This window comes from Nerophis ophidion, linkage group LG08, assembly GCF_033978795.1.
Source record: "Nerophis ophidion isolate RoL-2023_Sa linkage group LG08, RoL_Noph_v1.0, whole genome shotgun sequence".
Lineage (NCBI taxonomy): Eukaryota > Metazoa > Chordata > Actinopteri > Syngnathiformes > Syngnathidae > Nerophis > Nerophis ophidion.
Window position 1 is genome coordinate 24,976,445 of NC_084618.1, and position 13,624 is coordinate 24,990,068.

General features: G+C 41.1%; 1 protein-coding gene across 5 annotated transcripts in view; it reads left to right on the top strand.

Annotated features, from left to right (window-relative positions):
- Positions 1-13,624, top strand: part of LOC133557545 (electrogenic sodium bicarbonate cotransporter 1-like) — a 97,222-nt gene that overhangs the window by 32,681 nt on the left and 50,917 nt on the right. For all 5 annotated transcript variants that reach the window (XR_009807791.1, XM_061908090.1, XM_061908091.1 and 2 more), the window contains exon 4: positions 6,452-6,584. Coding sequence is in view for 4 of the 5 variants with exons in the window: in XM_061908090.1 (XP_061764074.1) it covers positions 6,452-6,584 (133 nt within the window). In the remaining variant the exon portion in view is untranslated. The remainder of the gene's footprint in view (positions 1-6,451; positions 6,585-13,624) is intronic.

The following is a 13,624-nucleotide window of genomic DNA, read 5'->3' on the forward strand; positions in this document are numbered from 1 at the left end:
AGCAACATATGTTGCCATCCAAGCAACATTATCATGGACGCCCCTGTTTATTTCAGCAAGACAATGCCAAGCCACGTGTTACAACGGCCGGGCTTCATCGTAAAATAGTGCGGGTACTAGACTTGCCTGCATGTAGTCCAGACATGTCTCCCATTGAACATGTGTGGCGCATTATGAAGCCTAAAATACCACAAGAGAGACCCCGGACTGTTGAAAAACTTAAGCTGTACATCAAGCAAGAATGGGAAAGAATTCCACCTGAAAAGCTTCAAAAATTGGTCTTCTCAGTTCCCAAACGTTTACTGTGTGTTGTTAAAAGGAAAGGCCATGTAACACAGTGGTAAAAATGCCCCTGTGACAACTTTTTTGCAATGTGTTGCTGCCATTAAATTGTAAGTTAATGATTATTTGCAAAAAAAACAAACAAGTTTCTCAGTTCAAACTTGGAACATTAAGTATCTTGGCTTTGTAGTCTATTCAATTGAATATACCGTATTTCCTTGAATGGCCGCTAATTAATTTAAAACCTCTTCTCACTCCAGCGCTTACCAAAGGCATGCGGTAAATTTAGGCCTGCGCTTATACATTTGAGTGTGATGTAAGGATACCATCATGAAAAGCACATTTAATAAAAAAAAACGTTATTATGGTCTTACCTTTACTTATAAATGAAGTCCATGCACAGCTCCTTCTGATCAAAAGCATCGATAACTTGTTTATAGAAGTCTTCCTTCTCCTTCTTCAGTTTTAAAAGTCTCTCTGTCTCGATGGAGATCTCCCTTTATTACCTCCTGTTTCGATTGAAAGTCCAGTTAAGAAAACTGTTTGATTTTAGATATGTAATCCTCCATGTTAAAAGTGCAAGCGAGAGTAAAAAATAAACGATCGCTGCTCACTCTTGCTGCTTGTTGTCACTTCTTCTGCAGCCGAGTAGTCGCAAGAAGGATCACTTGCGCCCTCTACCACCAGGAGGCGGGAGTCATTTAATGACTCATATTTGACACACGCAGCTACGGTATATTAATAAAACATAGCTGCTTACTGTTATTTTGAGCATATTCAATAGCTTGGACCTTAAATCCCACTGAATAGCTCTTAATCTTCTTCCCTTTATGCGATTTCAAATTATTGAAATCAGCTTCCTCCATTTTGAAAATTATAACAGGTGAAGTGTCACTCCTGACGTGACGAGTTTGACCCGGCGGTAATTCTAGGCATATGCTAATTATTTTGCGAAACGAGTTTGACCCGGCGTTAATCCTGAGCCGGCGGTAATGCTAAGCATGCGCTAATTATTTTGCGAAACAAGTTTGACCCGGCAGTAATTCTAGACAGGCGCATACTATATACCTGGCGGTAATTCAAGGAAATACGGTAAGCCGAAAAGGATTTGCAAATCATTGTATTCTGTTTTTATTTACAAATTACACAACGTGCCAACTTCACTGGTTTTGGGTTTTGTGTAATAATTAGACAACATGTTTGCAGCATAAACAAAATGCTGTAATATTTTAATATTTGCCATAATGAGGGCCAACTTTCGTAGAGGCTGGAACCCATTAGTCATATTGACATTGTTCCTCATGGAGAATTTAGCTTCGATATACAAACTTTTAACGAACTACAAGAAGCATTTAAGTCTCACCTTAAAACTCATTTGTATACTTTAAATAGACCTCCTTTTTAGACCAGTTGATCTGCCGCTTCTTTTCTATTTCTCCTCTGTCCCCCCCTCCCTTGTGGAGGTGGTCCGGTCCGATGACCATGGATGAAGTACTGGCTGTCCAGAGTCAGTACCCAGGATGGACCGCTCGCCTGTGTATCGGTTGGGGACATCTCTACGATGCTGATCCGACTCCGCTTGGGATGGTTTCCTGTGGACGGGACTCTCGCTGCTGTCTTGGATCTGCTTTGAACTGAACTCTCGCGGCTGTGTTGGAGCCACTACGTAGTCGTAGTGGTTTGTACAGTCCTTTGAGACATTTGTGATTTAGGGCTATATAAATAAACATTGATTGATTGAACTAATTAAGTTTGTAAATTGAGGTTCTGCTTGAGGTTAAGTACCGGATTGGGTTTTCTTCCATCACTATCGTAATTTCTACTGTTTTTTAGCCTTGTCCCTTTTCAAAAGTCTGTCACAGTGGTGTCTATCGAAGTGACGGCCTTCTACGTTCCCCGGGCAAGGTGCAGCAGGTGAAGTGGTAGCGTTTTAACAGCAGCGCTGCTAAATGAAGCTTGGGTGCCACAGGTCGGGATTAAAAGCTCAGTTTGAGCCCCTTTCGGGACTCCGCCGCCGCTGGCCTGTTGCGCAACTTTCCAGGTAGAGCCCGGCTAATCCTGGCAGTGCTGTTGATGATTCGTCAGTGGAGGATGAAGTTGTCTAATCAATGAACAGGGGGTGTGCAAAGACAAAAGGGTCACGTGACCGAGGCGCTTAGTCATGCGACGGTCTGACACTCGCCAGAGAAGTGAACATTGAACAGGAGCCAGGATCTGTAAAGTCAAAAAGAGTTGGAAATATTTGATCACACCACTCAACGCAATGTAGTATCCTGGGTAGCGTGTTAGCGGCTAATGTCCATTCGTAGTGAAAAGTTGCATCCCTGTCAGCAATCCTGGCCGAGTTGGCGGAAAATAAGTACGTTTTTATGTAACATTATCACTGGAGGACTAAAAGGACAAGGAATCGCTAAACATGCTAGACTTCTAAAGAAAACAAAAAAGTTCTCTGAAGTGAGGTGGCAAACTTTGAAGCGCGATGTGGCGAGGGATATGACCAGAGATGTCTACATTGAATTCCCCGAACCCTTGTTGCAAACATAGGGCGTCCTGTGCTAGTGGTCTACGACAGGGGTCACCAACACGGTGCCCGTAAGGACCAGATGAGTCGTCCGCTGGCCTGTTCAAAAATAGCTCAAATAGCAGCACTTACCTGTGAGCTGCCTCTATTTTTTTCCACATTTTATTTATTTACTAGCAAGCTGGTCTCGCTTTGCTCGACATTTTTGATTCTAAGAGAGACAAAACTCAAATAGAATTTGAAAATCCAACAAAATATTTTAAAGACTTGGTCTTCACTTGTTTAAGTAAATTCATTTATTTTTTTACTTAGCTTCTTTTAACTTTCAGAAAGACAATTTTAGAGAAAAAATACAACCTTAAAAATGATTTTAGGATTTTTAAACACATATACCTTTTTACCTTTTAAATTCCTTCCTCTTCTTTCCTGACAATTTAAATCAATGTTCAAGTAAATTAAATGTTTTTATTGTAAAGAAAAATAAATACATTTTAATTTAATTCTTAATTTTAGCTTCTGTTTTTTCGACAAAGAATATTTGTGAAATATTTCTTCAAACTTATGATTAAAAAAAATATATATTGTGGCAAATCTAGAAAATCTGTTGAATCAAATTTAAATCTTATTTCAAAGTCTTTTGAATTTCTTTAAAAAATGTTGTTCTGGAAAATCTAGAAGAAATAATGATTTGTCTTTGTTATAAATATAGCTTGGTCCAATTTGTTATATATTCTAACAAAGTGCAGATTGGATTTTAACCTATATAAAACATGTCATCAAAATTCTAAAATTAATCTTAATCAGGAAAAATTAATAATGATGTTCCATAAATTATTCTTTTAAGTTTTTCAAAAAGATTCCAATTAGCTTGTTTTTCTCTTCTTTTTTTCGGTAGAATTTTGAATTTTAAAGAGTCGAAATTATATCATTAATATATAAATGATATCAATTATATCATTTATATATTAGGGACGTCCAATAATATCGGACTGCCGATTTTATCGGTCGATAAATGCTTTAAAATATGATATCGGAAATTATCGGTATGTGTTTCAAAAAGTAACATTTACGAATTTCTAAAACGCTGCTGTACGAAGTGGTACACGGACGTAGGGAGAAGTATAGAGCGCCAATAAACCTTAAAGCAGGGTTCTCAAACTCAATTTACCTTAGGGCCACTGGACGCAGAGTCTGGGTGAGGCTGGGCCGCAAGAAAAGATTTCTTAAAAAAAAATGTTGCATGCTCCTCAGCATGTCTAGTGGTGTAATGATGTTTGAAGTTGTATTCCTTGTGCACCGCAACTTTCTCTGTGCAAATAAGACACGTCGGGGTGCCCCTGTGCTCAACAAAGAAATATTGCATCTCCTTCTTTTCCTGGAATTGTCTTTGCTCATCACTAACCTTTCTCTTCACTGCAGGCTTTGGAAAAGACATGTTTGGGGTTGTAGAATATATTTCTTTGTAACCGACGCACGGAGAATAATGTTATTCCCGCAATGTGTGTCGTTACGCTTTTCCTCCCCACAGCAACACGTCGGTCGGCAGATAATAGCCGAGATAGCGAGCGCAAAAAAGCGACGCCTCCTGGAGTGTTATCCAACGTTATTTAGAAATGTATGTAGTTTTTATCAAGTGAGGCAATGCAAATTAAACACTAAAAAAAACACATAGCGGTTTGAATTGGTCCAGGTTATCGGGGACTGTTATTACTGACGGACAAGTGTCACGGTGTGACTGCAACCAGGCACGTAAGAAAACTCTTGTTTCCATGGCAACGTGTCTGTCGCTTTCACTCATTTGCCGCTTTTCCACCAATACAGGGGTAGGCAACCCAGAACGTTGAAGGAGCCATTTTTGACCCAAATAACACAACGCTGTCAAGCGCCATTCATATAAAACTTGCGGGCCTCACTAACATTAAACTTTCATATTAAGGTGGGGGCCGCTAAATAACATCTTGCGAGCCACAATTGGCCTGCTGATGTAGATGATCATATCTGCTGTACATATTTACTTTTGAAAAGAGAAGTGTTGGATACTTCTCTTGTTGCCTTATTTGTATTTGACTTTAATAAATGTTTGAGTAGAATTTTATTAAACAAAACCAGTTTTCTTCCAAGTAATATATGCAAGGCAAACTTGGTCTACAACCAATGGCTGTAGACCATACTTGGCTCTTTTGATGACTGCATCTGGCTCTCAGATAAATCTTAGCTGACATTGCTTAACACGATAAGTAATAAATAATTCCGCTGGTAATCACAGTGTCAAAAATAACGTTCAAAATATAAAACATTCTCATGCATTTTTATACATCCATCCAGTTTCTATGTTTCTACTGCACCTGTTCAAGAAGTCGCATTAATGGTAAGAAGTATTTTATTTATTTTTGGTTAGACTCAGAATAACAATGTTATTAAAAAGAATAAGAGACTTATTATACTCTAAAAATGTTGGTCTATCTTAAAAATGCACGCATATAGTTGTATTCAGTGTTAAAAAAACAAACATTATATGGCTCTCACGGAAATACTTTGAAAAATATTTGGCTTGTATGACTCTCTCAGCCAAAAAGGTTCCCGACCCCTGGTCTACAGCCATACATGTCACAATGAGGGTGTCCATATAAACAACTTTAACACTGTTACAAATATGCGCCACACTGTGAACCCACACCGCTTTTTAATTTTTTTTTATTCTTATTGTAATATTTCTCTATTTTGTTTCCATTTAAATCCCCATTATTTACTTTTTACTTTTATTTAAATTGATCTCAACTCTGTACACTGCTGCTGGAATTTTAATTTTCCTGAAGGAACTCTCCTGAAGGAATCAATAAAGTACTATCTATCTATCTATCTATCTATCTATCTATCTATCTATCTATCTATCTATCTATCTATCTATCTATCTATCTATCTATCTATCTATCTATCTACCAAACAAGAATGACAAACACATTTCGGGAGAACATCCGCACTGTAACACAACATAAACACAACAGAACAAATACCCAGAACCCCTTGCAGCACTAACTCTTAAGGGACGCTACAATATACGCCCTTAACCCCTCCCCCCCGCCTCAACTTCTTCATGCTCTCTCAGGGAGAGCATGTCCTAAATTCCAAGCTGATGTTTTGAGGCATGTTAAAAAAAAATAATGCACTGTGTGACTTCAATAATAAATATGATGGTGCCGTGTTGGCCTTTTTTCCATAAATTGAGTTGATTTATTTTGGAAAACCTTGTTACATAGTTTAATGCATCCAGCGGGGCATCACAACAAAATTAGGCATAATAATGTGTTAATTCCACGACTGTATATGTAGGTATCGGTTGATATCGGAATCGGTAATTAAGAGTTGGACAATATCGGATATCGGCAAAAAAAGCCATTTTCGGACATCTCTAGATATGACTATATAAAAAAAAAAGTTGTTGCTCTTAAAAAAACGTGTGAAAACATTTAGCAAACCGACCTGGTTGTTGCGCAACACCAAGCCTGCCTATTACCCAAGATAAAGGGAATGTTCCGGAAATGAAACCAGGAAGTGACGGGAGGGGCATGGGGGGTTCCACAGAAGCTATGAATGGAGATGTTGCGTAACCGCCGGAGATCCCTGACTTTTTCTTTTCCCGTCCTCCAGTTTCCCCGGCGGAGAGGATCCGCTTCATCCTGGGCGAGGAAGATGACGGCCCCCCGCCGCCTCAGCTATTCACCGAGCTGGACGAGCTGCTGTCAGTCAACGGGCAGGAGATGGAGTGGAAGGAGACGGCCAGGTAAGGGCAGGGTGTGCGGGTGCGGAGACGCCCTCCATAAATAGCGGCGGCTGGCAGGTGTTCTTATCAGACCAGCCCTGCCTGCGCCGTGGGACCGGGAAGGGGCAGAAAGTCCCACCGGGTCCACTCAGGAACTCAATAGGCAGGTTGATACCGATCAAAAACGTTTCCCTTGCGTTTCCTGGCACGACTTGGGCGGGCGAGGGCGGTAGAGCCCGGCGTATCCTCGTAAGGTGGCGTGCGGGGCCAGGAGCGAAACCTGATCCCTCTCCCAGAGGAAACCCCATCCTAGCGGGGCCTCACGAGAATGGCTTCATTGTTGACGCTGACATGGGATGCAGGGTTGGATGAAAACGTTACCTGTGCCACTCTAAAGCGGCGTTGCGGACAACACAAGAGTGCTTGTTGTGGGAAGAAACCACAAACCATCCATCCTGTCGCTTTTAATGGAACCTCCAGGGGGTTACGCAATCATTACTGTGGGTTACTTAGTTGATTACTTACCCCAAAAAATGTTTTGCTGGCCTCAGATTCGATCCGTTTTCGAGTGCCGATTAAATCCTTTTTAACAGTAGACCAGTGTTTTTCAACCACTAATGTGCCGTGAGATGTTTGGTGTGCCGTGGGAAATTATGTAATTTTACCCAATTAGGTTAAGAATATTCTGTGCAAATCCGTAATTATTGTCTGTGCCGTCAAGAGCTCGGCAGAGTAGCTGTGTGAAGTGAATTATATTTATATAGCGCTTTTCTCTAGTGACTCAAAGCGCTTTACATAGTGAAACCCAATATCTAAGTTACATTTAAACCAGTGTGGGTGGCACTGGGAGCAGGTGGGTAAAGTGTCTTGCCCAAGGACACAACGGCAGTGACTAGGATGGCGGAAGCGGGAATCGAACCTGCAACCCTCAAGTTGCTGGCACGGCCACTCTACCAACCGAGCTATACCGCCCATTAGCTGTGTAATACTCTTCCGTATCAGTAGGAGGCAGCATGTTGCGATCCGCTGCTCGGATCTACACATTATTTATTTTTCCATTTTGTATATCTCTCCATCTGACTCCTTATTTCTTGTTTGCTTTGTCACCATGGTCACTCATCAGTCCACCTGCTAGTATTGCCCCGCACACCTGCTACTAATTATCACCCTCCTCTTTAAGCCAGCCTTTTCTGTTCATTCGGTCTGGGTTCATAGTTTGCTCTCACGCAACTGTACGTCTGGATTTTGAACATTTGCTTTCACGCAAGTATTTCTATTCTCGCTAGCTTCTCACGCTAAGCCACTTATTTTTTCCAGTTTACATACTGATGATTTGTTTTCTCTTTTGTGCCAACGTGCCATTTTAATTTGTCTATTTTTACTTCCAGTTTTCCTACTAGCGTTTTTGGTTTGCCTTTTATTAACTCCAGTATTTCTGTTCAGAGCTCCCTTTTTGTTAAATAAATATTTTAAGATCCTACCTTCACGTCAACACATCCTCGAGGGAATCGAACCCGGCACCACAATGCCCACCAGTCCTTACACAGCAGGTCGCTAATTGCTTTTTAGACGTCTGGAACATGATTTGTCGTGATCACAATATGCAGACGACATGCTTAAACCCAAAATAAACAAAAGGTATTGAAGCTTAGGGATGGCTATGCTAAACGGAAATAAAACTGAACTGGCTGCAAAGTAAACAAAAACAGAATGCTGGACGACAGCAAAGACTTACAGCGCGTGGAGCAGCATACGGCGTCCACAAAGTACATCCGTACATGAAATGACTATCAACAACAAAATAGGAGCGCCAGACAAGAACTAAAACAATATACACAGGAAAACACCAACATACTCAAAATAATTGACAGTACACCTACTTTGAGACGAGCTATAGTGATGCATGCTTGGTTATGGTTTGAATTCTTATCCAACAATTGCGAAAACGACTTTTTACTGTCAATGTTGGGTGCTGAGTTTAATTCATTTAATGTTTTCTGCTAGTGGGATTTTTTCAATGAAAAAAATGTGCCTCGGCTCAGAAAAGGTTGAAAAACACTGCAGTGGATTATGGAAGCGACAATGTTTTACAGCAAGTAACTAAATTAATCCCAGCAACTCATTTCTATCCATCTGATTTTATTAAATTTAGAATTTGTTAAGTGGAACCTCCGGTGTGCAAACTTCCGAAAACCCAGAAAGTTTGTATAGCGAGGCAAAGTTCCCCGTAAGAATCAATGTGAACATGAATATTTGGTTCTGGCCTCTACAAAAGTACACTGCTCACTGTGAAGACTAATGTGTACCATATTTCTGGACTATAGGGCGCACCGGTATATAAGCTGCAACCACTAAATCAAAATGTGAAAAAAATAAGATACATCCATATATTAGTCGCACTGGACTACAAGCCGCAGACATACAGCACACCCATGTATTAGCCGCACCGAACTACAAGGCGCAGATATACTGCACATCCGCATATTAGTCGCACTGGACTATAAGGCGCAGATATACAGCACGCGCATATATTAGTCGCGCTGTACTATAATGTGCAGATATACAGTACATCCGCATATTAGTTGCACCGCACTATAAGGCGCAGGTATACAGTACATTCATATATTAGCCGCACTGTACTATAAGACGCAGATATACAGTACATACATGTATTAGTCGCACTGGACTATAAGGCACAGGTATACAGTACATACATGTATTAGTTGCACTGCACCATAAGGCGCAGATATACAGCACATTCATATATTAGTCGCACTGGACCATAAGGCGCAGATATACTGCACATCCGTATATTAGTCACACTGGACTATAAGACGCAGATATACTGTACATCCGTATATTAGTCGCACTGGAATACAAGACGCAGATATACTGTACATCTGTATATTAGCCGCACTGGACTATAAGGCGCAGATATACAGTACGTACGCATATTAGTTGCACTGCACTATAAGGTGCAGATATACAGCACATAAGCATATTAGTCGCACTGGACTATAAGGCGCAGATATACAGTACATAAGCATATTAGTCGCACTGCACTATAAGGCGCAGATATCTGTACATCCGTATATTAGTTGTACTGGACTATAAGGTGCAGATATACAGCACATACGCATATTAGTCGCACTGGACTATAAGATGCAGATATACAGTACATCCGCATTTTAGTTGCACTGTATTATAAGGCGCAGATATACAGCACACACATGTATTAGTCGCACTGGACTATAAGGCGCAGGTATACAGTACATCCGCATATCAGTTGCACTGCACTATAAGGCGCAGATATACAGTACATTTGTATATTAGTCGCACTGGACTATAAGGCGCAGATATACAGTACATTTGTATATTAGTCGCACTGGACTATAAGGCGCAGATATACAGTACATACGCATATTAGTCGCACTGGACTATAAGGCGCAGATATACAGTACATCCGTATATTAGTCGCACTGGACTATAAGGCGCAGATATACAGGACGTAATAATAATAATGGATTAGATTTATATCGCGCTTTTCTATTGTTAGATACTCAAAGCGCTCACAGAGAAGTGGGAACCCATCATTCATTCACACCTGGTGGTGGTAAGCTACATCTATAGCCACAGCTGCCCTGGGGTAGACTGACGGAAGCGTGGCTGCCAGTTTGCGCCTACGGCCCCTCCGACCACCGCCAATCATTCATTCATCATTCATTTACCGGTGTGAGCGGCACCGGGGGCAAGGGTGAAGTGTCTTGCCCAAGGACACAACGGCAGCGATTTGGATGTCAATAGGTGGGAAGCGAACCTGCAACCCTCAGGTTTCTGGCACAGCCGCTCTACCAACTACGCCATTCCGCCCCTTAATGAGGCATATTAGTCGCACTGGACTTTAAGGTGCAGAAGATATACAGGACATCCGCATATTAGTCACACTGGACTATAAGGCGCTGATACACAGTACATCTGTATATTCAGTGTTTCCCACAGGTCAGGCATCTATTTGTGGTGGTGTGGTCGAGCGGTGGGGGAGGGGTGTCAGCGGTGGCGGCGATGACCAAGAAGAACGCGGAGTTGGAATATAATTACAACACTTTAGGTACATACATATTTATATAATATTTACATAGTTATATAATTTCTAACTACAAGCTCCATTCACAGACAGTCCCATTACTTTTATGAGCGGTCGAGCGAGTCAAAAGCCGCAAAAAAAAAAAAAAATATATATATATATATATATTTTAATTGTATTTTTTATTTGTGGCGGCCGTAATTCTTTCGTGGCGGGCCGCCACAAATAATGAATGTGTGGGAAACCCTTATATTAGTCGCACTGGACTATAAGGTGCAGATGTTCAGTGCATCCGCATATTAGTCCCACTGCACTATAAGGTGCAGATGTTCAGTGCATCCGCATATTAGTCGCACTGCACTATAAGGCGCAGATATATAGTACATCCGTATATTAATTAAGGCTGAAACGACGCGTTGACATAGTTGACGTTATCGATGACGTCATCGATGATGTAAATACGTCGACGCCGTTTTTGTGCGTCGACGCGTCGCATATTTACGTCACACTACCGTCATGGCGGAGCGCAAAGCAGACGATGCGAGCGGTGCGAACGAGGGGAAAAAAGCATGCCTAATGTCGTCCAAAGTGTGGGAGTATTTCAATAAACGGCCTAATAATGTTCTTGTATGCACACTGTGTCGAGGGGAAATGGCCTATCATAGCAGCAAACGGCTATGAACGAAAATTTATAAAGAAAACACCCGACAGCGTTCTTGCCATCACCATCAACTAGTCAATCGTCCATGTGAGTGTACGTTGTCATCATTACACAAAAACATGAATGTGTCATTTGTAGCTGCGTTGTAAATTCATAAACTAAAGCACCGTTTCGCTCTGAGAGGCGCGTTTGGCGTGCATGTTCAGTGTTTACAAAGACGCGCTCCAATTTAAGGCTAACGTTAATTGGTTGTCAAATGCCTTTTAAAACATTAACAGTTACATATATTATGTACAAACGAACAACTAACTTTCACTTTAATCATACTATCATTGTTGTGTTATTAAACCAATTTAACAAGATAATGTGTGTAGTTACTAGACACACTTCTTGGTTCAGATTCAGGTGAACTCAGCAACAATGAGGAAGACAACAATGACAGTAATGATGCTGAAACGAGTTAATGTCTTATTTTGGAGAATCCCCAATATCCAAGGATGAAAACCCATTAAAGGGGAACATTATCACCGGACCTATGTAAGCCTCAATATTTACCTTGATGGTGCAGAAAAAAGACCATATTGTTACGCCTGTTCGGCATTGTGATGCCGGGTTCGATTCCCTCGAGGATGCGTCGAAAATTGAACACAGCAAAAGGTATGAACTAAAGATTTATTTAACAAAAGGTGCTAGAGAACAAAAATACTGGAGCTAAGAAAAGTCAAACAAAAGACGCTAGCATTAAAGCTTGAATAAACAAATAGTAAACTAAACTGGCACATAGGCACACAAAGGGGAAAACAAAACATTTAGCATGAGAGCTAAGAATGAATAAAATTGCGCAGCGTGAGAGCTCGCGAGAATAACACAGAAATTGCATGTAAGCAAGAGCGCAAAGCAGACGTACTGTTGTGTATGAACAAATTTGGATCCCTGACTGAACAACAAAAGATGCAGGCTTATATAAGGCAAGTGATTAGTGAGGACAGGTGTGCAGGGCCGTGAGTAGCAGGTGAAACTGATAAACTACCAATGTGACCGACTACACAGGAAATAATAGGATCAGACGGAGAGTGAAAATAAAAATGGAACAATAAACATTAATATGTGGAGGATCCAAAAAGCGGATCTCAACACATATATTTTTTTAACCGATTTCCGAACTCTAAATGGGTGAATTTTGGCGAATTAAACGCCTTTCTGTTTATCGCTCTGTGGTAACGACGTCTGAACGTGACGTCTCCGAGGTAATACTGCCGCCGTTTTCATTTTCAACACATTGCAAACACCGGGTCTCAGCTCTGTTATTTTCCGTTTTTTCGACTGTTTTTGGAACCTTGGAGACATCATGCCTCGTCGGTGCGTTGTCGGAGGGTGTAACAACACTAACAGGGAGGGATTCAAGTTGCACTACTGGCCCGAAGATGCGAAAGTGTCTGCCGCCAGACCCCCATTGAATGTGCCGGAGTGTCTCCACATTTTACCGGCGATGACAGACATGGCACAGAGATGTATAGATAACCTGCAGATGCATTTGCAACGATAAAGTCAACGAAATCACAAAGGTGAGTTTTGTTGATGTTGTTGACTTATGTGCTAATCAGACATATTTGGTTGCGGCTTGACTGCCAGCTAATCGATGCTAACATGCTACGCTAATCGATGCTAACATGCTATTTACCGGCGGTGCTAAAGCAGACATGGCACAGAGATGTATGGATAACCTGCAGATGGATTTGCAACTATATTACGTTTCCTTCCACCCACATTTAATGCGAAAAAAACACTTACCAATCGACGGATTTAAGTTGCTCCAGTGTCACAAGATGCGAAAGGCCTGATCGTTTGGTCCGCACATTTTACCGGCGATGCTAACACAGCTATTCAGCCATGCTATGGCTATGAATTGCGTCAATAGCTATTCGCTCAATAGCTTCAGTTTCTTCTTCAATACTTTCATACTACAACTGTCCGTTTCAATACATGCCTAATCTGTTGAATCGCTAAAGCCGCTGAAATCCGAGTCTGAATCCGAGCTATTGTCGCTATATCTTGCTGTGGTATTCGCCATTGTTTGTTTGTATTGGCAGCACTGTATGACGTCACAGGGAAATGAACAGTGTCTTCGCAGAGAGCGAAAAAAAGGCACTTTAAAGCTTTTTTTAAGGATATTCCGGGACCGGTAAAATTTTGAAAAAAAATTCAAAAAATACAACAAGCCACTGGGAACTGATTTTTATTGTTTTTAACCCTTTTGAAATTGTGATAATGTTGGAAAAGAACATCAGGCAAGGTTTCCAAATCTGGCAATGCTGG